Source organism: Acipenser ruthenus, chromosome 23 (assembly GCF_902713425.1).
Source record: "Acipenser ruthenus chromosome 23, fAciRut3.2 maternal haplotype, whole genome shotgun sequence".
In the NCBI taxonomy this organism is placed as follows: domain Eukaryota; kingdom Metazoa; phylum Chordata; class Actinopteri; order Acipenseriformes; family Acipenseridae; genus Acipenser; species Acipenser ruthenus.
The window spans coordinates 3,709,047-3,736,593 of NC_081211.1; the positions used below are offsets into that span (position 1 = coordinate 3,709,047).

A 27,547-nucleotide genomic window follows, 5' to 3' on the forward strand; every position below is an offset into this window, starting at 1 on the left:
CTGCATGTATCACTCAGTCATGTACTGTAGTATTACACTATGCAGTAACTGGAGAGGGAGTTTTGTTTCAAGATATCCTACAAAAAAAGAGGTGATATTATATAAAAAAAATATATCAAAAAGGTCTTAGTCAGACAATGCACAGTAGAGGCTGACATGTTTTATGTAACAGGCACTACTATTAACAAAAAGGTGTACTGAAAATGATATATTCTCTGAAATCATCCCTATACTTTCCATACCCTGGGTACGTGCCTACACCAGGACCTAGCCATCCTACACTGATAGCCTTGGATTAGAACACATATCCCTATTGTGTGTGTTTTGTTTTTGTTCTTTTTACTTATTACTTATTCCTCAATTATATATTCTGTGTGCTTCTCTGTTGTGTTTCTGTCTATATTAATTACCATGAACTACTCCAGAAAAAAATAGCTTTTGAAAAGGCTTTTCAAAGCTGAACAAGAGGAAATGTGATGGAATTTTGTCAGTGTTATACATACTGTACATGTTCTTCAATTGATTTATTTAGCATGGCGTGATTGTTGCCACACACTTTCAGGATATATATATATATTATATATTTAAAACAGATGTACTATTCAGCAGGGAAAATACTTAAATTAACACTCTACGTTATGAATCGCCATAAACCTGTTTAAAAATGATGAGTTTATTAAGCAAATAAAGGGAGAATAGTGGGTGCATTTAGCTGCTACAGCCTTCATCAACATTGGAAAAGTGAAATAGATTTACTGTAATCGAATGCTTTCAGATATACAAACGAAAATATTACAAACGTTACATTAAGAGCAACAACAGTGATTACTGTTATTTAACAAGCTACTTATAATTGTAAAATAATATTCTCTTGCAGAATGGTCAATCAGCTTCTAAATCATTAACCAACTGGATTTCTGAAGAGTTTAATTTAACATGACAAAGCTTTACGTAGCTAGCGTGGACACGAGTATGACTTTCTTTTTTATCTTTATGGGGGCAACATTACTCAGTGACTTACCAGTTTCATCATGTACATTAAGAAAATAATGATATATTATTTTTCTTTGCAGAGCGGTTACCAGAATTCATTGATACACATTTTACTGGATTTGATTTCACATGCCCCAGAAAATGGCTATATTCATTGTTTTGAAGGTTTAAAAGAAAAAAAAAGATACATTAATCTGGAGACTAAATTAAAGATTTCGTAACAGTAAACTACTTCAGATGTCTTCCATTCAGTGAACAACTGTCTTAAAGAAGTATTAGTCTATCAGGGGAGGGTACTAATAATGTTACTGACCAATTATACAAATCCATAGGGAGGTGAGACTGACTGCTTGGTTTAATAATGATTGGCACCAAAGCTGCCAAATAACTTCTCGTGATCTTGTCACCAAGAACCAAGGTAAAGAGATTGCCATTGGTTCATTTCGATTAGTATTTTAATGATTGTTTAGTCTCCTAACAGAACACGAGTGGACTGTGTAAAATAAACAACTGTAAGAGTGGATGGAATGCATGAGCATTGGCTGAAAATCAGGTAAAATAAGTCCCATTATCGCATCAAAATAGGTACTGAGTACCTGCAGAATTTCACCCCTGGCTAATACCACATTGATTTATATTGCCTGTGCTGTAGGTGCGTTGCTCATATTGATATGGCTTGTATACATTTCTGTTAAGAAACAATTACATTTGTAAGGAGTGCAGCATACACATTAGAACCTTAAAGGGCTTTAGAGTGGCGTTTCCATACATTGATTCTAGCCCAGCTGGCAGGGATCAAAAGTGATTTCCATCGAGTTGTTTTTGTTTCGAATACCTACATCTAAATGGACTTGAATTATTGATACCTTTGTTTGCAGTCTCTCAGGAGGCCACAGATTGGCCGTGTTTTGCAAGCAAAAATGTTTTCTTACTTAGTGTCCTCTCTCAAGCAGGGTTGAGAAAAAAAGGTGGGGCTGGCCTATAGATAGAAAAGACAGCAGTTTTATCCAGGATGCACACATTCCAGGTACTGTGTTTGAAGTGTGCGAGAAAACAGTTAAATAACTTCCAAGATTGTTGTCAAGCTAAACATCTAACACTATTTACATTGCACATCATGACAATGTGCGCTTGCAAATAATTATGCTCATATCATTCGCCAGGGGATAGCTGTTTTGGGGTAACACTTTGTTATAACAATTTGGAACTGTGTATGTTTCATTTCCCCACAGTTACTGTATGAAGGAGTTTTCTAATCCATACTCAAACATCAATCCATGCAAGAAAACGTCTAAAAACAGCATGTGCACTGCTAGCTTCTTACACACGTAGAAATACTGAATGCACGATTAATTAGCGAAGAGTTTATGATTTACTATTAAAAATAGGCAGTGGAAAATAACAGTGCTAAAAGTGCATTTTTTAGGCTCATTCTGCTTGTGTAATTGCTTAAGCAATTGGGCTGCATTCTGGGTTAACTCTTTTAGGTGCTTATCTTTCCTGTGCATTTTAATGTTAATTTCCTTTCAAAGTCGATGATATCAGTCATCAGAGAAATGCATAAAGTAGTCACGTTTGACAGGCTGTAAGGGAATACTAGAAATTCAGGGAGATATCAGAACATGGACCCAAATAATCTTTTTTTTAATCTGCATCCGTGTCTTGTGAGCATCTTCTATACGCCCTACCGTTCACCTTCCTTTCTAAGTGGAAGGTGCCGAGTAGCTTTTAGCACCTTCAAGTTGTATTAATAGATAACCCATCGATATTCCACTTTGTAGTCTCGCAGTAGGGGGGGTGTTACAGGGGGAGACCTGTGCTGACTCTTCTGATGTGTTCATAGTGCTGCAGGGAGAGGGCAGCAGCCCGTCAATATCCGCCTGTCAGTCATGGCAGTGACACGGAGAGGTGGGAGAGTGGGTGTGCGGGCTTTCCTTTTCTCTGAGTTGAGAGGCGGGTCTTGGGGGAATTGCTGGCCCTATAAGTTAACATTCTGCTGTTCCCTCAGGTCTGCCCTCTGAGACGTAAAAGGTGTGCGGAAGCGCTGGAGAAAAAACTGCGGGGACGGAAATCCCAACAAGAAAAAAATAAATAAATAAAAGAATTAGCGGTAGCGGGGGAAAAACTTTGGGCAGCCCCGGTAAAAGGTGTATAGCAGGCTGAGGGAGCCGCTAGTGTAGGACGGAGACCCGGGCCGTGCGGGTAGCGACGGTTGGGGTGAAGCTGCCGAGCGCAGCACCTTTTATTTGTAGTTTTGTTTACTGTGTTTTATTTTCCCTGTTCCTTTCGCCTTTTGATTATTGTTTTGTTTGAAACACTGTATCCTGTACCGCCCCCGGTATAGTTGTGGCTCTCTCGCTACCATAGTTGGTACGGCAGACCACAGACAACAGCGCCCTCTGCGGGCTGAAAAGAAATTGAGATCCCATAATAAAACTGCTAAATTACTTCTCTGTGTCCTGTGTGTCAGTGAATTACCCACCACCCTTCCACAGGGGGTTATTTGGTTTCCTTCATGATGGCAACATGCTTCATTTATTCTGTTTGAGCCGGGTGGAGTGTTTGCTCTGGCATTTATATTTTTAAAAGGTTCTCACAAAAAAAAAAAAAAAAAATAATAATAATAATAATTATATATATATATTGTAATATAGCGGGTGGTGAGAGACGACAGGGAGGGGGTTAAAACCTCCCTGCAAAGAAAAACTTGTGAAAATGCACCTTTTTGTTTGATTTGTATTGCCTTATTGTTTCACTTAATTTGCTAATTGATTTGCTTATTGTTTAGTTTAATTGTTTTATTGTTAATTATCATCCGCACCTGGGCGTTATTAAAAATTAGGTCCAGGTGCGGGAGTTTAAAAGGAGAGCAAGCAGTCTGCTTGGGGCTGCTGAGTACAAGGAGGCAGAAGAGGTGCTCTGTCTCCGAGTAGCCAGAGAAGAAAAGTAAGTGCGGTGTCAAATCTGGGTGTTTAAGTTTGTGGTTTTTGAAAAGTCGGGAAAACAGCTTAGCTGTCCCGTGTTAGGAAGGGTGTTCCCGTGTGTTAGTTAGTGCTCGTACAGAGCTAGGTGTTTATTTTGTGTATTTGTTTTATTTTTGTGTTTATTAAAAAATTAGCGCAACCGCGCAAGAAAATCCATTTCTGTGTGCTGGGTCGTATTTTTAAAGGGGCACAAACCCGTGTGAGTGGAAATCTGTTACAATATATATATATACACAATCAGAGTGTTTAATGTCTTTTTATAAACTGAATGTTGAAAAATGCTTTCAGACATAACTCTAATTTTGCCAACCTGTCATTTCTGCGAAGGTTTCCAGGACATAAAAAAACACTTAAAAAGAAATACTGCTCCATAAAACTGTGGGACTGTGACATAGCTTAATGTTGTTCAATATGAAGTCAGCCATACTCAAGGGTGATGTCTCGTTTTAGTAATTGGACTGTTTAAAAATGGTCTGAAACAGAGAATAAATACGATCTGGAGTGCAACAGCACATATCTTCATTATTTCTTTGCTCATCATTCTGAAGGCTTGCTCTGGTAAAGAACATGTGTGACCCACAGATCAAACAGTGTTAATCCTGCAAACAGTAGAGGTTCTTAAGGAGCTGCCTTGGGGACAAGATTAGGGCTGTTGATTCTTGTTATTTATTTTTACGTGCAATGTTTGCAGAGAACAATCTCTTACTTGTTTCAGTGTCAATACAATTAGAAGCCATTCAGTGCAGTTAGACCTAAACATACAGCTATGGCCAAAAGTTTTGCATCCCCTAGAATTTTAGGATTGACACATAATATAAAACCATATGAACATAATTTAGATCTTTTGTTTAACATCATGTAATCAAAGAAACTAGAATGATATCGCAAAAGTCTACCAGAAGCCATAATAGTAGTACAGTATTTCATGTTAGATTATCCCAGCAGTAATTAAACCTTTATACAGTAAATATTCCTAAAGCTATTTACTCCAAATCGTGAGTAGCGTTATTTTTCTCTGAAAGGAAAAGAACACCATTTAAAATTCTAAACGATAAAGAACATTCCACTGGATGCCACTGTGAGTGTGAGGCTCAGATGGGGTCCAGATACAATACATAGTGCTCAGGAGAGTAACAAAGAAATCAAAAAGTGGTCCCTTGAAATGTATAGTGGAATGGCAAGATAAATGTGCTTTACTCAAGTTAGCGTAAATATACAGAGCAGTAGAGATAGTGTTAATAGCTAACGAGAGACAACAAAGTGTTTTCCCCTATCTACTTGTTTTAAGTACACTTTTACTATGATTTCACCACAACAACCATGGGTAATGGTACATCACAAAGATATGAAAAAAATGATACGCAGTCCATTTCTTTCTCAATAAAGGTATATGGGGAAAAGCTTGGGTCTCCAAGGGTACATGTAAGAGACAACCTCTCAGTTTCCCTACATTATGAATGCAAATTAAAAGGGAGAAGAGAAGTCAGCAGTTTTATGCAAACCGCTCTACCCCATTCGGCATTGAAATTATGAAATTGTAATGACACGTTCACATTTCTCATTAAAAGGGGCAGTCAGATTTGCCTGCTTAATAAAAAATGAAAAGGTCTCGACTTCTGTGATCATTGGTGCCTGCACACTATGAAGAGCACCTTTCTGCCAGAGCTTTAAAATGACCTCAATTTAAGTTCTAGACAATAGTGTTATTAGAAAGCCATCTAAATGATGACGTCCGACAGGTTTTTTTTTTAATATGGTAATGTATTGGCGGGGTAAATGTATGAAACTAGTCAACGACAACAAATTCCAAGTGACAGTTCACATAGCGAAATGTTTACTTTAGACTAGGGCTGCCAAATGCATCTGACGTGTATTTTATGTACCAGAAATACAGCACACAAAAGGGATGAACGCTTTAAAACGTATAGGTGTCCATTATAAAGCTGTACTTTTAAATCATTCATTGTACTATTGTATTTAATCAGAACTTGAGAATGTACTGAAGTGAACATATGTGATTTTCTCCCTTGACTTTGTATTCAGCTTGGTTTTTTTGCAATTTAAAATGCTGATTGTGTAACTAGGGTTTTGTTTTTTTCTTCGTCAGGTTAAATGCCCTCACCTCGGCATGAGGTGGGCCTTACCAGACAGTAAAGCACCCTTCTTTGGTTCTAGTGCTTAATTATAACCAAAGTATGCCTTGTATCATGTACTGTAACATATTATTATTTGTTTATTTAGCAGATGCCTTTATCCAAGGCGACTTTACAGAGACTAGGGTGTGTGAATTATGCATCAGCTGCAGAGTCACTTACAACAGCGTCTCACCCGAAAGACGGAGCACAAGAAGGATAAGTGACTTGCTCAGGGTCACACAGTGAGTCAGTGGCTGAGCCGGGATTTGAACCGGGGACCTCCTGGTTACAATCCCTTTTTTTAACCACTGGACCACACAGCCACAACATATGTAACCTGTAGACTGTATAACATTCGTACAAGCAAAAATTGTGAGTTGTTTTTAACCTTTGTGTTGAAGCACAAACTTGCTTTATAACCAATCAGGTGGGATGGTCTATATGCAAATGTGATTTTTCAAAAGTGGAACTAGGTTGCAAAATAGGCTTTAAATCTGTACTGTTCACCTGTTTCTAAAGACTCTAAAGCCGATAGTGGGACACTGCAGTTTCAAACAAATTGGAAAGTCTACAGCAACTTGTGTGCTTGTTTTGCTGGATTAGAGCTAGGCAGACAAAAATAGACAAACGTATCAAAAGCAGGGTTACCGAGCGAGATTGCTTTTATATACAAGATTGAACTTTCCAGGAGTGAGAAGTGAAATAACTCCTCTTCTGCTCCATGACAAGGACTGAGCCTCAGTCAGAATGGGAGACGTGATCATTGTAGTTCTAGATATAAAATTGTTTGGGAGAAATTTAGATAATTTAGATTCAATCTGTCATTTATTAACTACTTTAGGGACTAATCACAAGCAGTCTACAGAAACAGATGGTCAGATCTAAAACCTGTTTTGCAAATTAGTTCCACTTTTGAATATCACATTTATATATAGACCACTCCACTTGACTGGTCTTAAAACAAGTTTGCCTGTATTTATACTTTTGCCCACTTTTGTTAACCACCCTCTATTTGATGGACAAAACCATGTCAGTCTAGCTTTTAGATGCATTAGTTATATCCATGCCAACAAAGGCAATGAAATGCCTGCAGTACCTACTGCTGTCATATTACACTACACTATGTACAGAATGTATTTGTATGTTGAAATGAATTCATGTCATGTTGGACTTTTTAATAAAGAGTCGTTCTGCTGTTAAAACAGGCGGTGCTTGATAAAAAAAAAAAAAAAAAAGATGAAGAATGATGAGGAATATTCAAAGTAAATTCTGTTTCGCAGTGAATTGTAAATGCTGGTAAAGTAGAGATTAATTCATGCCCTCAGGAACATGCTGCCAAGATGATATTAAAAATGCAGCAGGAGGAAAAAAGTGCTGAGGAATCCCTGTTAGATTGTTTTTTAGAGCAGTGAACTATGTCAGACTTAAAAAGGGTATCGGACAACAACCTTTCAGGGATTTTTTTTTTTTTTTAATTGGTAGAAATGACTTTGCAGAAAAGACAAGTAGGTCTATGTGCCATGTACCAGTTCGGTACCTTAAAAGCATACTCTCATTGTAACATATATAGGGTTCTGTGTGGTTTAGTACTGGAACAGGTGAAGTCAACATAGTTTAAAGTCTCAATGACCAATCCACAAGGATCCTCCAGGTAAAAACAAAGCCAGTTAGAGACTGTTCAAGATTTATTTTATAAAAGATATCAGTATTGAAATATCCAAATTCAGAACAACTCATTGGAAACATAATCATAAAGTTAAGAAAATGGTTATTCATCATCCTTGTAGCTGTTGCTCTCAACAGCCTCATCTTCACACATTTATATACCTGTTTCAATTAACTCTGTCACTTTCATAATTACCCTTTGTATGTGATAGCGTTCTTTTCATTTTAAACTTCACACTGGCCAACTCATTAATCTTGACTATCAAATTGTTAATTCCCTATTTTTAAAAAAGCACAATTTGCCTAAATGTTTCAATACAACAAAAAGCTATTATATATCACTTTAATGAATTATTGAGCCGTCTTTTGGATCGAGGGTTACTGAACACACACGCAGTATTAGACTTTGTTTGGCACCCCATTATATTATGCACTTTTTTTCTTGTATTGAAAATCAGGTTCAGACACCCAGAATTATGTAAACTGTATTGGGTAAATATATTTCAGAAACCCAACCACTAGCTTTTGTGGTTCCCTTTGGAAAACCTTTTAAAATGATCTCTTCCTTTTTGTTTTAAGACATTTAACATTTAAAACAGAGAAAACCAGTATCAACTGTTATTCCTATGATGGCTGACTTATAGGGCAGCCTGTTTAATTAGAAAATGGCAAGCAGAGTTCTGTGCCTCCCTGTTATGGAGTTCAACTGAACCAGTTACTTAGAGCAGATTCTGGTAACAATTCTGTAGAACCATTCCTACTAAATGCCTGTGCACCAAACAATGCTTACCCTGAATTTAATTCCCAGCTGTGATACAAAGCAGAAATGCCATAGTGATCCTGCGGGGAATGGAAATCTGTTCATGGATCTACTATTGGATAGGTCAAAGAAAGGGGCCTAAGAGAACTGCAGTGCTTGATAAGGGATATCAGCCTAATACATGCATGACATTTCTTAACATCTCTTTTGATTCCAGTACCCTCTCAAACACTGAGGTGACGATCCTTTTAAAGAATTAGAGTGGAGAACCTATCAGACAGCTGACAAAGAATTAGAACCCAACGCATCAGACAACTGACAAAGAATTAGAACCCATCAGACAACTGAAAAGAATTAGAATCCATCAGACAACTGACAAAGAATTAGAACCCATCAGACAACTGACAAAGAATTAGAACCCATCAGACAACTGACAAAGAATTAGAACCCATCGACAACTGACAAAGAATTAGAACCAATCAGACAACTGACAAAGAATTAGAACCCATCAGACAACTGACAAAGCGCTTACTGGAATTAATTACTAGAACCACAAGACAGTAATCAAGAACGAACTGGCAAAACGGAAACAAAATACTTTTAAAAAGCCAGGTAAAGTTGTCCACTTACCTATGATGACAAATGATGCCAGTGTTACTTTAGCAGCTGTCATCCACGACGTAACACATTATTCTACTGAGCTGAGACAATTCTATTCACTGCTGTCACATATGTTTGTTTTTCAAACTCTACGTTCACAACAAAACTGTTTGTTCCGATTTTCAAATGTTTAAACTGTTTTTAATGAGACGTACTCTGTACCAAGGTATACACAGAAAAAAAGAATCTTAATCTCTGAAATAATCCACAGTTTTGAGTCTTGTTAGGCTTGTAAACTGTACATTATTTTAAATGCTGAATACATGTCTCCCTAATTGACAATGACTGATATGTAAATGTTGAAGGATGAGGAGTTCAAATATTAAACTAGCCAACAAGCAATGTTTTCTGAACTGAACCCACCAACAGAGCTATCTGATCTTAGATCAGTGATACAGAACATACCAAAATGGACAAATAAAAATGAATTAAACATAAGGGCATTCAAATTTCAGAATTCAAAGAGAGTCCATTCCAATCCCCACCTGTCTACAAAACATCCACCTTGCACCTTGTTTATTGTATACAAACTCAGTTTACAGGAAACATTTATAGCTGAGCTGACATTTCTCACATGTTCTTATACAGTAACTACATTGAAGATATTGAGAAAGGTATCTGGTCGAAATGTTTGTAATTGATTTTGACAAGCTTCATTTAGTACTATTTTTATAGCAACCACCTCCTCAAATAAGAACTTTTTTTCTGTATTCAATGCTACACTGCTCTGCTGGAGACTGGAATCTGTTACATACCTCCTAAAGAGCCTTTGCATTGTGCCCAAGAGCAGTGTTGCTTTGCCAGTGCCCGGTTGCAAACCAAGCAAATAATGAAGCTTTAGTTTGGGCTTCACACTGTGACATTGTATTAAGGAGAATGACTGTCCATAATTTTTTGCAGCAATGCTAGGCTTCAAAGCAATAGGAAGGCCATTCACTTAATGCACCTGCTCATATTATCACACCAGCTCAACCCCTGGGACAGAAACGCACATTGTGTGTTGCTTCTACAGACTGTTAATACAAAATATATTCCTGAAACCGATCCATTCACTCACCTGCTGCTTTAAGAAGGGTACAGGCTAGGGAAGTTAGATGCAAGCTAGGACACATTATTGCTGTTCTTTAATTATATTAAGTATATGTGATTGCTGATCTTGTTGATAGATAGCAGTAATGTTATTTAAACTGTAAATGTACTATACTTTGTTTTTCATGTGTCCAACCTGGAAATGGGTAGGGTCAACTAGAAGTGGACATGGTCAGACAGAAAGTTGGCAACGCCAAAAAACAGAAGACACACCCACTTCCTGTTTGTCTGACCTCATTTCCAGATCCTGCACACTGCTCGTACTAGTTATTTTTGTCATTGTACTGCACACTTAGAAAATTAGTCTACTTGAGTTAGTGGTATTGCTAGGATGTACTCCACCACCAACCACCACAAAAAGGAATTTATAAAAGGCAAAAACTTTACTAGCAAAATTGCTTCAAATTACCTGTTTCATGCACGTTTTCTAAACATTTTAAAATGTATTTGAGGATGTGCTGGTTACCAGCTGGGGTTACTACATCATTGCTGTGGAATCATCATTGTTTTGATGCTGGTGAATAAAGATTTTTTTTTTCCAGTCCTTTTTGTGTTTCTTAATGTGGCATGAAATCATATTCAGACATACTTTAATTGTGCCACTTATTGTACTTATTACATATGATGATGGATTGAATCCATCAAACAGTAAAAACATGCAGACTGCATCATGCATTTATTAGAGGGGATATCATACATTAAATTCTATTTTCCAAAACAGGTGTTAAATAAATGTATAAAACGGATCATTCATTGATTCTGTGTTTTTTTTACTGGATGTAATGCATATTCAAATATCATACATTTAGCCTACTGTATATGCTTTAAAGGGTTATAGTAGCCTGAGGGTTCATGGGGGCGGGGGGGGGGGGGGGGGGGATTTGTAGGAAAACCTACATATTTAGATTACACACCATTTTATGTTTGAATCAGATATTTATAATTGTTTTAATTTGATGTCCTCATGTTTTATCTATTTTAATTTGTAGTTCTGTTGCTGGATTCCAAAGAGTCACAAGCTGAGTTGGGTTGGACCTCACATCCGTCTAACGGAGTAAGTAAGCAGCCTGCTTTTTTTTTAATATATAACATTAAGAGATGTTTTAATTAGTTGTCAGTAAAGATTAATGGATTTTTACTGAATATGAGATTATATTACATTATTGATATTGATTTAGAAACAAACACCAAGCAAAGTAATTATATTTAATAAATGTATGAAGTACTACACATTGTCAGCTTTTGCTTTTTAGCATTTTATTTGTGTTCAACAGCAGACACTCTAATTTAACTTGCTAATTCTAGAAATGGCAGGCCTTAAATATGATTTATAACAAATATTGAAATATGAAATTCTTGCATCTACTTTCCTCCCCCATAAGTGGGAAGAGATCAGCGGAGTAGATGAAAACTACAAGCCCATTCGAACATACCAGGTCTGCAATGTAATGGAGCCCAACCAAAACAACTGGCTGCAAACCAGGTGGATCTCACGTCGCTACGGCCAGAGAATCTTTATTGAGCTCAAATTTACGCTGAGGGATTGTAACAGCATTCCCGGAGTCGTGGGAACATGCAAAGAGACTTTTAATCTTCATTACATCGAATCAGACGCTGACCTGGGCCGGAACATCAAGGAAGGAAAGTACATCAAAATCGATACGATAGCTGCCGACGAGAGCTTTACTCAAGGAGATTTGGGGGAGCGCAAAATGAAGCTCAACACGGAAGTAAGGGAAATAGGACTTCTGAACAGGAAAGGGTTTCATCTCGGGTTTCAGGACGTCGGGGCCTGTGTGGCCCTCGTTTCGGTGAGGGTTTATTTCAAAAAGTGTCTTTCCACCGTGCAGAATTTGGCAGTCTTTCCTGACACCATTGCAGAGGCGGCTTTTTCAACCCTGGTGGAGGTCAGAGGGACGTGTGTGAACAACTCTGAGCTGGACATGGATAGCCCCCCCAGAATGCACTGCAGTGCTGAGGGCGAGTGGCTTGTTCCCATTGGAAAGTGTACTTGTAGTGCTGGATATGAGGAAGGACACAGCAGCTGTGAAGGTAAGAAACCTGAGATAACTGTAAATGACTTGCACATGATCTTACCCAGAAGATGATTATTAATAATATCCATGAACAAACCAGCTTGAGAGGTATAGTCTTTATATTCTTTAATGTGTACTCAAAGGCAGTCTTGCTTGCTTTCTGTGTGAGCAGTTGAATAGACATATCAATTGACAAGGTGACCAAAGATGAATCCCATGGCCCCAGGCAAAATAGACACCATATGACCAGCTATGTAAATCCTTCTTTAACTTAACACATGCAGTGTTGAGAGTGGTGCTGTTGAATACATAGAGATTGAAAACACACATTGACACAGGGGCCAGGTTTTTGGTTAGTTTACATGATCATATTCAGTTTCTCAAGCTGTAATGTATTGAACTGTGTAGATCATCTTCTGTTAACAATTGAATTTGGTACTGTTGTACTTTTTGGTTACTTGTTCCACCCATCAATGCCTTCCCCCTCCTAGTACACTATTTGCCCCAATCAAGGGAATTTTCTCTAGTGTTTTTACTAGAGTTATTACTGGTAGGCTATTCCGTGCATTTATAACTGATTTCTACCGTTTTTTTCAGCTTCTATTTGTGCTCTCTCGTATTACTCTCTGTGCTAAGTTTGAAGTCATGATTTATCGATCCCATTTAGGATTTTTTGGCAGGGAAATGAACCACAGGAATTGGATTCATCTAGAGGAGGATGTAAGCGTTGGTCCCTCAGTGTGATTATTGTGAAGCAGCAGCACAATTAATCATTTCAAAACTTTTTACATCTGACATAAGTTAAAAACATTTCCAGAAAATAAGTATATCAGATGACCTTGGCAGATATAACTAATGAATAACCAGTGAAGCCAGGCAAGTCATTTTCCTTTTAAGCACATCTGTAACTAAAAAATAATAACATTCTTCTGTGTGATTGAGACAACCAATCCCACGCGGTATATCTGTCACAATGATGTATCTGTGAATCGCAGAATAAAACACACCAATTAAGTTTTTTAGGGATGTTGGAGGAGCAGCAGGTTATATCGTACAAATGAAGAATTAATTGGTGAAATTTTCAGTTCAGTTATCCCAACTTGATTTGGACCTTAGTTATTAATGCGTCTTTGTGTAAGGTAAGATGGATTGGCGGGTCCAACATACATAGATATTTAAATGAAATCTCTCACCATTCTGGGGAATCTTTGCAGAAAAAAGACTTCGAGGGATTTACAGATAAGCTCGTTTTTTAACCAATTGATATGAAATATGAATTTAACCAAGCTATCACAGATGAGTCTAATCTCACTACTGTATCCAGAAAACCGTCTACAGTGTTGAATGCTTTAGTGCACAACAATAGCTCCAGTAAGAGGTCCCCTGATCTATTGCCAAGTAAATATCATTCAGCAGTAATGGTAAAATATTGTTCATGTAAAACCGGATTGACAAATATGCAAATGTAAGGTGCTTTTAGAAAAGTTGCCAAACTTGTGTATTGTCAGAGCAGTAAGCTGTGGAAGCACTCAGATGAATTTGAATGGGGAGATGTTAAGCATGGCATTGCAAATGAATATGAGACCAGTCTGTTGGTACTGCATGACCAATGTCTGCCAGGGCGCTGGTATAATTAGGGACTAGGAGTTTGCATACTGATTACTGAAGTAGCTGCACCTGGTTGCTATGGTACACATGGGCTGAAGGTGTTTGTGCTGGCCAAGGATAACCATTCCAGAGGTTACCAAGTGTGCCATTGTTTCGGTGATGTTGCCAGGATGCTAGCATTGAAGCTAACGGCGGGTATGGGACTTTTGTAACAAAATATGTGCTGTGTTTGAACCGAATCACATATCTATAGGCTGTCTAATTACATGATCATCCTGTATGGCTACACATTCACAAGTACAGCAGCAGTGTAACTGCATGATTGATTTACTGATGGTTGTGCTTGATTTGTATTGTTTCCATGCACTAAATGAAAGGCTATCTGTGCTCCGGCTGGCAGAATCGACATTGAATATTCTAGATTTGGTTTGCTTCGGTTCAAGGATGTAGAGATTCAGATTCAGTTTATCTTGGAAATATGAAGAGAATGAGATGTAACTTTAGCTTGAGCAGGCTTTAGGACCACATGGTGCCTGTCTGTCCACAGTAAGGATTGTCCTACCTTCATTGGCTTTCAGGTTTGGGCACATACCTAGTGGGTATTATTTGTTTACTCAACAGCAAAAAAAGAAAATGCAAACCTATTCTGTTTTTTTTTCATTGATTTTTTTCACATCGATCAATCAGCAAAACACTTTTGGTTGGTTATGGTGTAGTTACATTTATAGTTTTACCGACAGAAGCAACCCTTGTTTTTTTTTTCTATCCAATTTTCATTTATAACCTGGATGCAAGACATATGAAAATGGGACTGTATCACGGCTGAGGGATTTACGGTTCAGCACAAGAATCAATATAGGAATATTGAAGCCATAGCAATATATCTGGTGTTTTCTAGTGCGAATCCTTTGTGGCAACACAAGACAAGCCAGCAGTGGGTTGGACTTGCTAAGTAATTTCAAGAAAAGTGTCCTTGGAAAAGATATGTGTTTGTAACTGATCAGAGGTCCTTCTACTAGCTCCCAGCTCAAGTGTGTCAGAGCATAGAACTGTCAGAACTCTCACTCGTTTTCCTTCTTGAGGAAATTATTCTGTTTTCCACTAATTATTATTTGTTTATTTAGCAGACGCCTTTATCCAAGGCGATTTACAGGGTGTGTGAACTATGCATCAGCTACAGAGTCACTTACAACTATGTCTCACCCGAAAGACGGAGCACAAGTAGGTTAAGTGACTTGCTCAGGGTCACACAATGAGTCAGTGGCTGAGGTGGGATTTGAACCGGGGACCTCCTGGTTACAAGCCCGTTTCTTTAACCACTGGACCACACAGCCTCCTCACTAAATGTCCAACTTTTGACTGAAGAGCAGCTGCTTTATCGTTTATCTAGTATCTTCATGCTTGATAATCACTACACCACAACGTGCAAGCAAAAACATTGCATTTCAAAAAGACTGGATCAAAGGATGCAGATGCCACAACCACCCGTTTTGATGCGGAATTCATGTAATTATTTGTCATTGAACATGTGCCCAAAGGCAGTGCGGGTTGCTGCTTTTTTCCCCTGCTTTTTAAATCTATTATTTATAATCATCTAAAGTCTTATAAATGTTTCTTTTATGGTATGAATATGTAATCCTCCTGAAGATCAGAGTTTTGCGTTTTTTCAGATAGTATTGATTTGGGGTAATGCTTGACTAGGCTTGGGAATTAAAAGGAAACCAGTTCTACATGTTTCATATTAATAGCCATATGTTTTGATGCACAAAGTTGAAGCATTTTTCATACAGGAGTTCAATAATCATATCTAAGCTGACGATGAAAGGTTGATACTCTGAAGGATGTATGCCATTTATTCTTATTTGCTGGCAATACAGTTTTGTTTTTATTTCTTCTTTCTTCTGAGCAGATTCTGCGCATAAGGCTATATATATATATATATATATATATATATATATATATATATATACGCTAATTAATGCTTTCAACATTTAAATCCCCACAGTCTTTGTCTTTTTATTTCCAAAGATTTCCAAATATATATAAAGCACATTAAACACAAAGTGGCCTGTTTTATATTTTAACACATAATGACATGACTATAGCTGTGGACCAGTGGACTTTAGGGAATATTTAGGAAATGTAAGAAATATTCAGCTTTATCATTTATGTATAAACATTAAACCTTTAAGCAGCCCAATGAATTAAGGGATAGAAACGACAGCCTTTACGCTTTAGTAAAAGGCATACTGTCAAGTCTTAAACATATCTTAAGGATATACTGTAAACTGAAACAACCCACTGCTTTTATTGGGTAAAAGTAATATGTAAAGTAAAAAATCTGGATAGAATTAACAATAAACAGTTACACCTTAAAGGAGATATAACATTTGTATTATCTTCTGTACTAATCCCTGTTCTTATTTTTGTGGATTTTTTTTTTTTTAAAAGCACGTTTTCATCTTTTTCACATGTACTTCTGCAATATCGAATACTGTTGATAGAAAATATGTTCTGAGCCTGTTATTTCCATATGCATAAAACTCTCCCCTCAGATGTCAATCAGAGTGATGAGATGAGACCAGGAATGATGTAGAGTAATGGATTCACCTCCTTGATAAAATGCTATTTGAACTGTGGCAGAGGCAGATGTATATGGCAGTGCGTCTAACATTAACCTTTCAATGTCTCTGTCACAGTCTCAGAGATTTCTCATCAGGTCAAAACGCTAATTGTGAAGGTATTCTGCACTTACACATTAAAGATCTTTAAACACTGTTCACAATATTCAAATACTTTTTTTTCCAAGTGGAAGATTATTTAATGCTTCTAAAGGCTTGAATATGTTAATCAAGTAGAACATGGAATTGATATAATTTAATATTCATTCATAGAAACAACCAGAAAATGAAAATTTGGTGTAGTGTTAAAGACAACTTAACGACTTTATAAATAGATTTGCAATGAAAGAAAAAATGGCTTCATATTTCATATTCAGCTTTTGTTGAAGTCCAGACATATTCAGTGCAATTGACTGCCTCTGCTTGAAAGATGCCCAGGACTGAATGGCAGTTGGTGTTCAGGTCAAGATTAAGGACTCAGAGCTGCTGTTTGAGAGGAGTTGTACCTTTCATAACTATTTAAATTTCCAAGGACACAATTCTGTGACTTTCACAGAAGTCTTGCACAACACAATTGAGTGAATATTCCCAATAAATACATGAAGAGGAATAATGAAGACTCTGCTTTTCCTCCTAATGAAGGGTTGAGAAGTCAATATAGCCACTGTAATGGAATTAAAACATTCAAATGCAATTAACTGTCAAAGACCTCTGGTTTGGGGTATGGGTTAGAACATGAACATACAAGCTTAAACTACACAAGTTACTTCCCCACCCTCCTCCCACAAAGAATAGCTAAAATAAAGGAATAGCTGTCTGCTATAGACCCAACAGACGCTAGCTTGTAATATTTGACACATCTTCAATAATTGCACTTGTCTTAGCACCCACTCCCCCACAAGCCAAGGTGGGCGTTTCCTTGTCAAGATGTTTAAATTTATAGGACTCTGATTTAATGTGACATGTGTAACCTTTCAAAAATATTTGACAGGTGGCAGGTCCGGAATAAAAAATAAAATAAAAAAATCAATCAAATGAATTTGGATTGTACTTCTGCAATATTAAATAAACAAAAATAAATAAAAACAATGTTTTAGGAATACCATTTGCAAGCATAATATTACAAGAGGTTAGTGATTCTGGATACTTTTGCCTAATAGCACCAGCTGACTGAAAACTTCAAGTTTCAAGTCAATTTAAAATGGCCATGACCATAGGACAAGATTGAGTGTATTTCAGGTCACTGTTGTCCACCACAGAGGTCCCTGTGATTGAGGCCTAGTCTGTTTTACAATTCTAGGCTTCTTGCAACTTGCTTCACACATCCACAATGGGCTTTAAAACCCACGTACTGTGCAGTAAATGACAGTGGATGTGAATCATACTATACTTATCCTGATAGCATTGTGTAAATGACTCTTTAATACCCCGTCTCTAAGAGCCTTTCATATGGAGACAGGAGCCCATGTCCCAGTGAACTCCTAAAAATTTATTTGATTTGTTAATCACAACTGCTATCTGTAGCTTAACCCTAGTACTCTTATACAAGTTTACCATTGTAAAATTGCACGGTTCTTAGTATCTTTCTGTGTTTCACCATCCTCGCCTGTACTTTACCATGCTTTATCTATGCTTTTTTTGTTTTTCTAAATAACTGTAAAATGTATTTGTACAAACAATATATTAGGCCAGTGGTTGTCAAATTGGGGTCCGTAAAGGACTGCCCAGTGGGTTTCACGAAATTTTACAGAGGAAAACTAAATTCTCACTGCATGTCGTCTGCTTGCCAACTGAGTAAAACAGGCAAATCTGCTCTTTCTGTTTACACAGCGTGGTATTCCTGACAGTGCATGTGTAGAGGGGTTGGTTAACTCCCTGGTAACAGCCATAGCATCTCTGACTCCCTTGCTAAGGGAGCCGGCTCTTTTAGTGAATCAGGTTTGAGCGCTGTTGTTTTCCTGTGTTGTGAGCGGGGTGGACGGAGTGGTGTGGTGTGTGTAGAGCAAATCGGTTAGGGGGTCTGTGATTATTATTCCATTCAAAAAGGGGTCTGTCAACAGAAGAAGTTTGAGAACTTCTGTATTAGGCATTTGGGATATGGAGTGTTTTAGTACCTATTAAGGCTCAGGAATCCTCTGCAGGTAAAGATGTTAAATATGTGCTTGTTTAGAAGATCACTTTACTTAATTCAGTATCGGAGGAACCACTGCAAAAACATATCCTGCCTAAATATCACTGTGAGATCTTGTTATTGTTCACAGCTTTCAGCGGCTGGCTGGCTGGCAATTAGCCACACTCAGCCATCTGTTTGAAGTTAGAAATTTACATAGTGAGTCTCTGTAGATGTTTGCTAATGTTTCAGATTTCTTTGTGTTGTGTTTAAATAATTCATATCCTCTCAGGAAAAAATATAAGAAGTAATTTAGCGGATATAATTTAGTTTTGATTTTTTGCTTGAAAGGATGCTGTTAGTCACTCTCAGAGGAAACCTCACATTTCTTGGGACAATATGGCATTTTATTTGTGTACCAACAGGCTACTTTACTGCTCCTGTACCTCAGGAGAATCATGAAAAAGAGCTGCAACAAAGTTTTGTCTTTCTTCAACAGTGTTTTTCCATATTTTGAGCCGGAACTGTGATTGACTTAAGATTTATTAAAAAGCTTGTCTCGTTTCATGCTCAGTTTGTAAAAAAAAAAAGGTCTGTCTGACATCAGATCACTTTATAAATCAAACCCATTTTTGGATAGGCCTGAATTTGAGGTCGAGTTATTCCCACTGTAATTGGACTGCTTTGATTTACGCAAGTAAACCTTACATTATTAAAATTCGCTAATGATAAATTTTACTCTAAAAAATATTGGCATTAGGCAGCAAGGGTGAGAAAGGGTTTGCAGCTGGTAGCTTTTGGTGTACAGTCACATTTTACAGTGTGTTCACAGTCTGGGGATTGAGGGTACTCACTTGGCACTTCTATATTGCTTTCCATGCTTGAGCTACCTTATTGTTTTACGGCTCACCGTTAACATTATGTTCAGTGATTCCGCACAGGAGCACAGATATATGTATATAGTTCAGTCCGAGGCAGTGATTCAATTTGCAGGGAATATTTGTTTTAGTTTCATTGTCCTGCTGTTTGAAATATTATGCAGTCCCCAACCATAATAAAAGCACTAAACTAAGCTAGAGATTAAACTGTTAGCTCTATCACCTTAATGGCTAGGCTGCAGCTTACTTAAGTTGGCTGGTCTCTAGTGGTTTTGAAAATATATTTACTGTACTCACAGCTTCTGTACTGTATCTTTATGGTCTGAACCTCTAATATATGGAAGAGCTAAATTAAATAGTTTTTCAATAACTTGAAACAGAAAAAGCTGGAAAAAAAAAAAACATCTTCTTGCCAGGAAATTTGACCTAACGTTTTAAATTGAGTAACAGCAAACCAACATTTGTGACCAAATACAAATTTTACAGTAATGTATTCATGTTTTTTTTCCCTCTGTTGGAAGCTATACTAAGCTGGGGTGTTTTATACATACTGTAGTGTACAAAGTGCGATATGTTTTCCATGTATCGTAATGTTTTAATCATAATGCACACCCTATGTATAATGTGCACCGTGTGTATGACCTGCATGTCTAAACTACCTTAAAAACATGACAGTATATGCATTCAATATCATTACCAGAATATACTGCACAATTCACATATAAGTCTCAATCTGTATATAACATGAATTGAGAAATTTGAGGTTAAGATTTAATCAAGTAGTGATTGGCGGGAGTATGATGACTTCATTTCTTTTTTTCTCCCCATTTTCTTCTTGCCCAAATCATCACGTAATCAAAGGGGTCTCAACATGTGGTAATTAGTGGAGTGCCATGGGCACCGTCTCTTTGAAACCTCAGACCCCTCAAATCAAGAAATGTACGGCTTCATGGGAGAAAAACTAACATCAGATTCACAAGGCTGTTTCTTCAGAGGGAATTTATATATACTTTAATATTTCAAAATTAATGAGAAACAACTTAGGTGCATCTAAAAATACAAACTTTACATAGGAGCAAAGGCCCTAAAGCATACAAATGACATAGGTTTGTATTTAAAGTGGAGTTCAGTACCCCATGCTCCAGAGGTCATTTAAACATTTAGTGTTCAATACGCTCTCGTCCAAATGAATATTTCTTGCTGTCACTTACATTTCACTATCTTCTAAGATGCAACATATTCTTTTTTGTCAGGAAGGAAAATCTCCCCTTATAAAAGTTAGTAAAGCATAGTAAAGTGTACCAACGCATAGTGAAGGCATGGTAAAGCATCAGTAAGCATTGTGAAGCACCAAGAGGTATGGTAAAGCATATTAATGTACGATAGAAAATGGTAGTATAAACCATGGTAAAACTGCAAGAATACAGAGCAGAAATACTGCGGTAAACTTTTATAAGTGTCAATATAGTTTGAATGCATGATTTTTGTACATATTTAATAACTTATAAGAAATATTGAGAATACCATCCTTATTGGTGTTTTAACAAATAATTGTTTCAATTTGAGGTATGATTTGGAGCAAGCCACCTAGACTAAAAGAAAGAAGGTAAACCCTTTAAATAAGGAGACTGGTTAGTGGCTGAAAATGGGCCATTATATACCTATATACCTACACGGTAGTGTGACATAGAGCAGAGGCAAGCAGACTTCAAAGGGGTGCAGCAGAGCACCACAAAAGCAAAAGAAGAATACAGAAAACTTGGTTACTGTAGCTTTAAGTCTGTGGCTTGAATCTGCTGTTTGTAGATTCCTCGTATCAGAATAAAATGGAAGGTATACAAGTCGGGTTATTGCAGTGTTATCGAGCAAATTATTTTTATTTTATTTTGTTTTACATACAATGATTTTGTACATGAAGAGGGTCTATCATAGAAATACATTAATTTCCAGTTTCCATCAGAAAGTGGAGATACAAGGGTTTTGCTTTCAGGCAGCAAAATGGTCAAGTGCTTTGATGATGTTAGGAATATGAGTGTTAAATGGGCCATGCTAATGTTCTAGGACCTGATCTCAATTTGCGCTATCAGCTACAGAAGCCTGAACAATTTTTTGTGACTAATTCCAAAAGGATGAAAAGATAGGCTAAATGGACATAAGCTCATTAACCTAAAGAACGTGCACTATGGCAGGATCTGATATTCAGGAATAATTTAGCTGAACTGAATCCATCAGCATTAACCACTTGGGTTTTAATAGCTTGGAAATGAATGTGTGTAAACTGTTGTTTAACAAGACTAAACTCTCCTTTTTCACATTTTCAGTACGAGATCTGTAGGCCTATTTTTGGCTGCTGACCAGCCCAGTTCTAATAATAATTTTTAAAAAAGCACATGAAAAAAATAAAGAATACCAAAACCATAGACTAATACTGGGGCTTATATTATCTGCTGTACACATGTTGTGTGTACTAGACTAGTGGTATCACCAGAAGGGAGATAAGACTGACATCTCTCCCAGTCTGCAGTGGTTCAACTCCCCAGTGAATGTGCCTCACCACTTACTGCCCATCCACACAGACTGACATTATCCCCTTAATACTGATTTGTGTTACATGGGAATTCAATACCACTCACACTAAACCTGACTTCAATGCCAACTCAGTTATGTAGCTTTAGTTATGTAACTTTCTTTTCAAATAGTACACATTTTTACAACCCTAAAACAAAGATGAGATTTAGGAGGTACAGATTCTATTTGGCTGCTGTCTCGTTTCATTGAAGTACAGCAGTGCTTTATTTAAATACTGGCGGAGTGCCTATAGTCTTTCCTGTGCTGAAGTAGTGTGATTGTACTTAGACCAGTGTTCATTAGAGGATTTATAGGAAGTAAGGAAACTGAATTGAATAGTTTAATAAAACAGTTAAAAAGTAGATCTTCCTTCAGATACACTGTATCTCCATAATCTGCAGGCGGATGAAAGGACGGATGTATAGGCACACTTGTCTAAGACCCTGGCTAGGTTTTCTAGTGCAAAGCAGACAGAGGGACGTTCTAAGTTCCCTAAGCATGGTCTGTCAATAAAAAGCAATACAGACACATATCATGCGAGCGAGCCCAAACAAAGAATCCCCAGAATGCAGCGTTTTTTTAACAGAGCCAGGAAGAACATGACGGACATCTTGGGACATTTCTGAAGCACACAACAATAGCTTTCAGGTATCATCTTTTCTTGGTGAACCCCCTTCAGGTAGGCAGCCATTTTGTTTTTAATAGGATTCCTGCCGGTGGTACAAAGCACACCGCGATGAGAGCTCAAGAGAGAACTATGCTGCTGAGTGATCATAACAGCTGCTATCACTTGGGAAAGGGTCACAGCAGATTCTAAAGAGGAATCTAACTGTTCTTTAAAGGTTGTCTTGATTCATGGCCGTCATGAGCACAGTAATCTCCAGTATTCTAAAGATGGAAGCTGGAATGTGTCCACAAAATCTAGTTTTGTCTTGGTGTGGTATTTGATCAAATAATATTCTATAACAGGTATTTACAGGTATCTACTGTAGATGAAGGTTTCTAATCAAATTAAGCAAAAGGGTGGTAGCTTTTTGTCAACCAATATAGTGTAAACAAATTAAACATCAGTAATATTAAATTTTATCTCTGGCTTTAATCCAAGTCAACAGCATTTTGTTTTTCTCTCTATTGTTTTCTTTCCAGGTTACCAAAGGGAATTAACAATGCTCAGCTTGCGGATATAATTCAGCTTGAAGAATCCCAGAAATGATTGACAACCTAATGCTCTTGTCATTTCTGACATTTACACCGCCTCAGCATCTTTATTATACCTCATTCCTTGCCACCTTTTTCTTCCTACCCAGCGCAAGGAGAATTTCAATGAAGCCCAAGGTTAATACCTGATGCTTTGCAAATTAGACGACTCTAAACAGACATAGAATTAATGTGATGGAGACCTGTATCTGTATGAAGCTGGCAGCTGCTTCCTTTTGACAGCAACATATAGATTGCAAACTGTTGCCCCTGTCTAACTTTCCATTTAAATTTATTTCCACTGTTTTGACAGCGTTGGCATGAGCCAAGCTTCCCTGCTTTGTCATTCTGGCTGCATTCCTCCAGGAGATAGAAGGATACTTTTTTTATTTATTATTTTTTTTATTTTTTTGTATATTGTTTTCACATTACCAGAATTACCTTTTTCATTGGCCTGTCAAAATTATTATTATTATTATTATTATTATTATTATTATTATTATTATTATTATTATTATTTTGACAGTAGCCTATTTAGCAAGAATTCCAATTACCTTTACATGTTTTATTAAATAGTAATATTTCTGACTCATAGCACTGATCGATGCAGGTCTAAAAAGAGATAAATATTTCATTTGAACATGGGGGCTATTGAATTAAAACGAACTGGGAACCTACCCCAGACAAATTCATCTTAAAGAGACAAGAAGCAGCTTTCAACCCCTTGTGCAGACAGCTGGGGTGTTAATATATGTCAGGAACTGACAGATTCTCAGTAACATGCAAGTAGGTTGGATGAGGACATGACAGAGAGCTTCTTGTTCTATGTAGGTGACGTAGGGATGTGAATGACAATGAGCCACATTTAGAATGTATATCATAAAATATAGCATCATTGTTGATTGATATCTGCCAGTCTCATAGTTTAAGAATCCACACATGCATTTCCTTACATGCATTCCTATTCAGATTCACACATTCAAGTACTGAAACACAACTCACATACACAGGATGTACTGTAAGAATGTATTGTAAAAGCATGATGTAAAGCACAATGAAAGCACGGGACTGTAACATTATGATGAAAATGCTATTTATTTCTCCTTACAGTGGTATAAATCAATAACCTGAGCACATTTACAAACAGGTCGCCGCTTCATTTGTTTAGGTATTTCCATATGCTCACTCAGCATGTTTGCTTTATTTTAAAACCAATAAAGGTTCCGAAGGAAACATTAATGAAACCTGTATCCCTTGCTTGTCTTTATCTACACACGTACTGTACGGTAGGAATTCAATGTTTTAGTAATTATACACATCCCCATGAAATTCATTATGGATTTTTTTCTTGTGCTTGCTGAATATATGTATTCCTCACGGTTCTGTTTGGGGTTATTACTGATGTACTCAGTATAGGTCACTTACAAGTTTGAAAGTATATGACTGAAGCATTGTGTTTTTCTTAGGTGTTTATTTTCACTGCATGGTTTAATTTTCTTTTTGAATGGCGCTAACACACAAGTTACTGTGCAGTTACCTTGCTTTTGGAGCACTTGTAAAGATAAGGAGCCTGTAATAGATTGTTTTGATAAAAGTTGCCTCACAGATTGTTGTTTATATGACTGTAAAATTCAATTGAGGAATGGGTGACGTTGATGACAGTGGGGGGTGGGGATGACATTTAATTTGCAGTAAATCACACGGATACATTTTAATAGTTTCAATAAGCAGATTAAAAAATGCATTCTCTCAAGTTATGTCACATAAATAATTATCAAATAAAGGGAATGTGCCTTTGGTTTTGTTTGTATCAAGCAAAAGCTTATGAGGGTTTGTGTATTTGTTAATTATCCTTAAGGCATATAAATCTACAAATAATAGCACACACTAGACATCAATGAAAATTGTTTTAGCTTGGTGTATTTTAGTGTTTATTATCATCTTATCCTGGAAGCCAGACTTAGTTGGAATGAATATCAATTATCTAAAGGCCACTGGGACAACCACAACATTTCATCAGGAGTTGGCTTAAAAAAAACTGACAGTGAAGATCAAGGTATATTTTGAATATTATAAAAAATAATATAAAACGATACATCGTATACTCTGGCGCTGTCTTGTCTTTGTTTGTTATCAAAAGAGAGACCCCTAGATAAAAAGGAAAAAATGAAGAGAGAGACAGAATGTGGAAACCCAGAGAAATATTAAAAGAAGGTCGTTCTCATATTGATTCCAACATATCCGTAAAATATCGCGGTTGTATTCCTCTCCAGAAGTAGTTCAATTTCTGTTGTCCTGTTACATTAAAGTGAGACATGGGAATACATCCACACATTTTTATATTGTCGGGCTGTTTTAGAAATGATGCACTGATTGACCTTATCAAAATGTCACCCATCGTCCAGAAATGTGGATGAATAGTCCCAGGGGGAACATACTTTTCAGTTCTCATTCTCTTCAGAAGCAAGGTGTGTGGTGCTAAAGTAGGACTGAATGGAGACTTTGATAAAACTGACATGAGAAGGTTTTTTGTTTTTTGTCTTTTTTATTTCAAAAGCTGCAGAGCAGCAAACAACAGTTTCATCTATAAAAAGAACCATCTTTGATGGCTTTTCACTGGGGATGATTTACGGAATGCGGAATACTACATCAGAATTCTTAAAATGACATAAAAGTGGCATCTAACGCCTGATTGAACAGGATTATGCTGTCATGTATAGAATTGTAACAGTCGCAAATAAGTGGAAATCATACTTGCTTTGATTACAGCAGTTGCTGGAGGTTGCAGAAAAAGGGTGTGCCTTCTTAATTAATGTAATCCAATTAATGGGAAGATCTGACTAAGTGAAAGAGCTAATTGTCTGTGGTTGCTTCACTGCAGTGATGTTTCTATTTTCCCCATTCGAAGCCTAAAAAAAAAAAACCCTCAGCTGGTGTTATTATACTGAAATAAAAACAGAATGTGCGGTAAGCTTTCTCGCTTGGAAACAGGCTAAGATTGATGCACAGGAAAATGAACAATAAAGCAAACAGCAAAATAGGCTTTTTTTTTTTTTTTGCATTTTCAGCAAATGCATGTTCTATAATAACTATTTTGGTAACTCAATCGTTTTAAAGTCAAGAAATTGAAACTAACCCCAAAGCAAGCATGTTTCCTACTTATTTGTGACTATTACAACCTGTTATTCTTCGCATACAGTAACAGGCTCTATTACACATAAGCCTGCCCTATTACGATGTTTTTCATGCCATTTTGATGTCGTTTTCCATATTCTGAAAATCAACCCCCAGTCGTAACTAGCCCCGAGTCTTGTTAGTTCCCAGAGATGTACAGGGTCTCTTGAATGCTGTGGTAAATTTGTTTACTGCCTCTCCTAGGGATGAATAGAACACATACAGTAAGTGCTGCAGTATCAAACTACCACAGCCAATTGCTGTCAAAGTGCAATTGAGGGTTCTACTCTTTATCAGAAAAGGAAGAAAGGGCTAGTATGATACCTACTGTTGGACAGATTATGTATATTTGTCCTGCTAACACTAGATTCCTCTGTGGATAAAGATGCATGAGCAGCTTGTTTTCATTTTGTGAAAATAACAAGCACTATATAATAACTTCGATTTCAATTTGTCAGCTGTTTGGTTAATGTTACAGGTATCATATTTTTTGATTACCCTGGCATGCAATAGCAAATTGCACATTTTCTTTTCTTAATTGGCTCAATCAATGTGTTTTCATATTTCTAAGATGCGCATTCATTGCATTATTGTAGATACGCCTGCAGTAGATTGTGTACCTTAATCTTTCTTCTGCAGACTTTCATCTCTGTTATAGATATTTACCGTCAAGGGGCATTACTTTTGACAGTGTGGTATATTATGTGTGGAATAATTACGACTTGAAAATCATCTTATTGCTACATAAATTACAGCATGACAGTTAATTTTAGTGCAAACTACTCATAAAATTACAGGCATCGGTGGTGGTTTGCAAAAGTTATTGTCATGACAAGGATTATTAATGTGAAGTCTGTGTACGTAAGCGTATTGATTACTGTGTTAACGAGAGATGGGCTTGCCATAATTGTTTAGGGGATCATGTGGTTACCCTATTTACCAACAATTACAATGCCTGATGGAGAAAGGAAATTGTGCAAGTTATGACCACAGCAGAATGGTATTTGACAAAATACAAAGACTAGACAAAACAAATCTCAGGGCCATGTTCATGAAGTATGGGTTTGTT

The 27,547-nt window shown here is 37.0% G+C and overlaps 1 protein-coding gene across 3 annotated transcripts in view; it reads left to right on the forward strand.

The window, feature by feature from the left end:
• The window catches only part of LOC117413453 (ephrin type-A receptor 7-like), a 111,369-nt gene that overhangs the window by 14,305 nt on the left and 69,517 nt on the right, over nt 1–27,547 (forward strand). For all 3 annotated transcript variants that reach the window (XM_058997495.1, XM_058997493.1, XM_058997494.1), the window contains exons 2-3: nt 11,276–11,340; nt 11,669–12,338. In XM_058997495.1, coding sequence (XP_058853478.1) covers nt 11,276–11,340; nt 11,669–12,338 — 735 coding nt within the window. The remainder of the gene's footprint in view (nt 1–11,275; nt 11,341–11,668; nt 12,339–27,547) is intronic.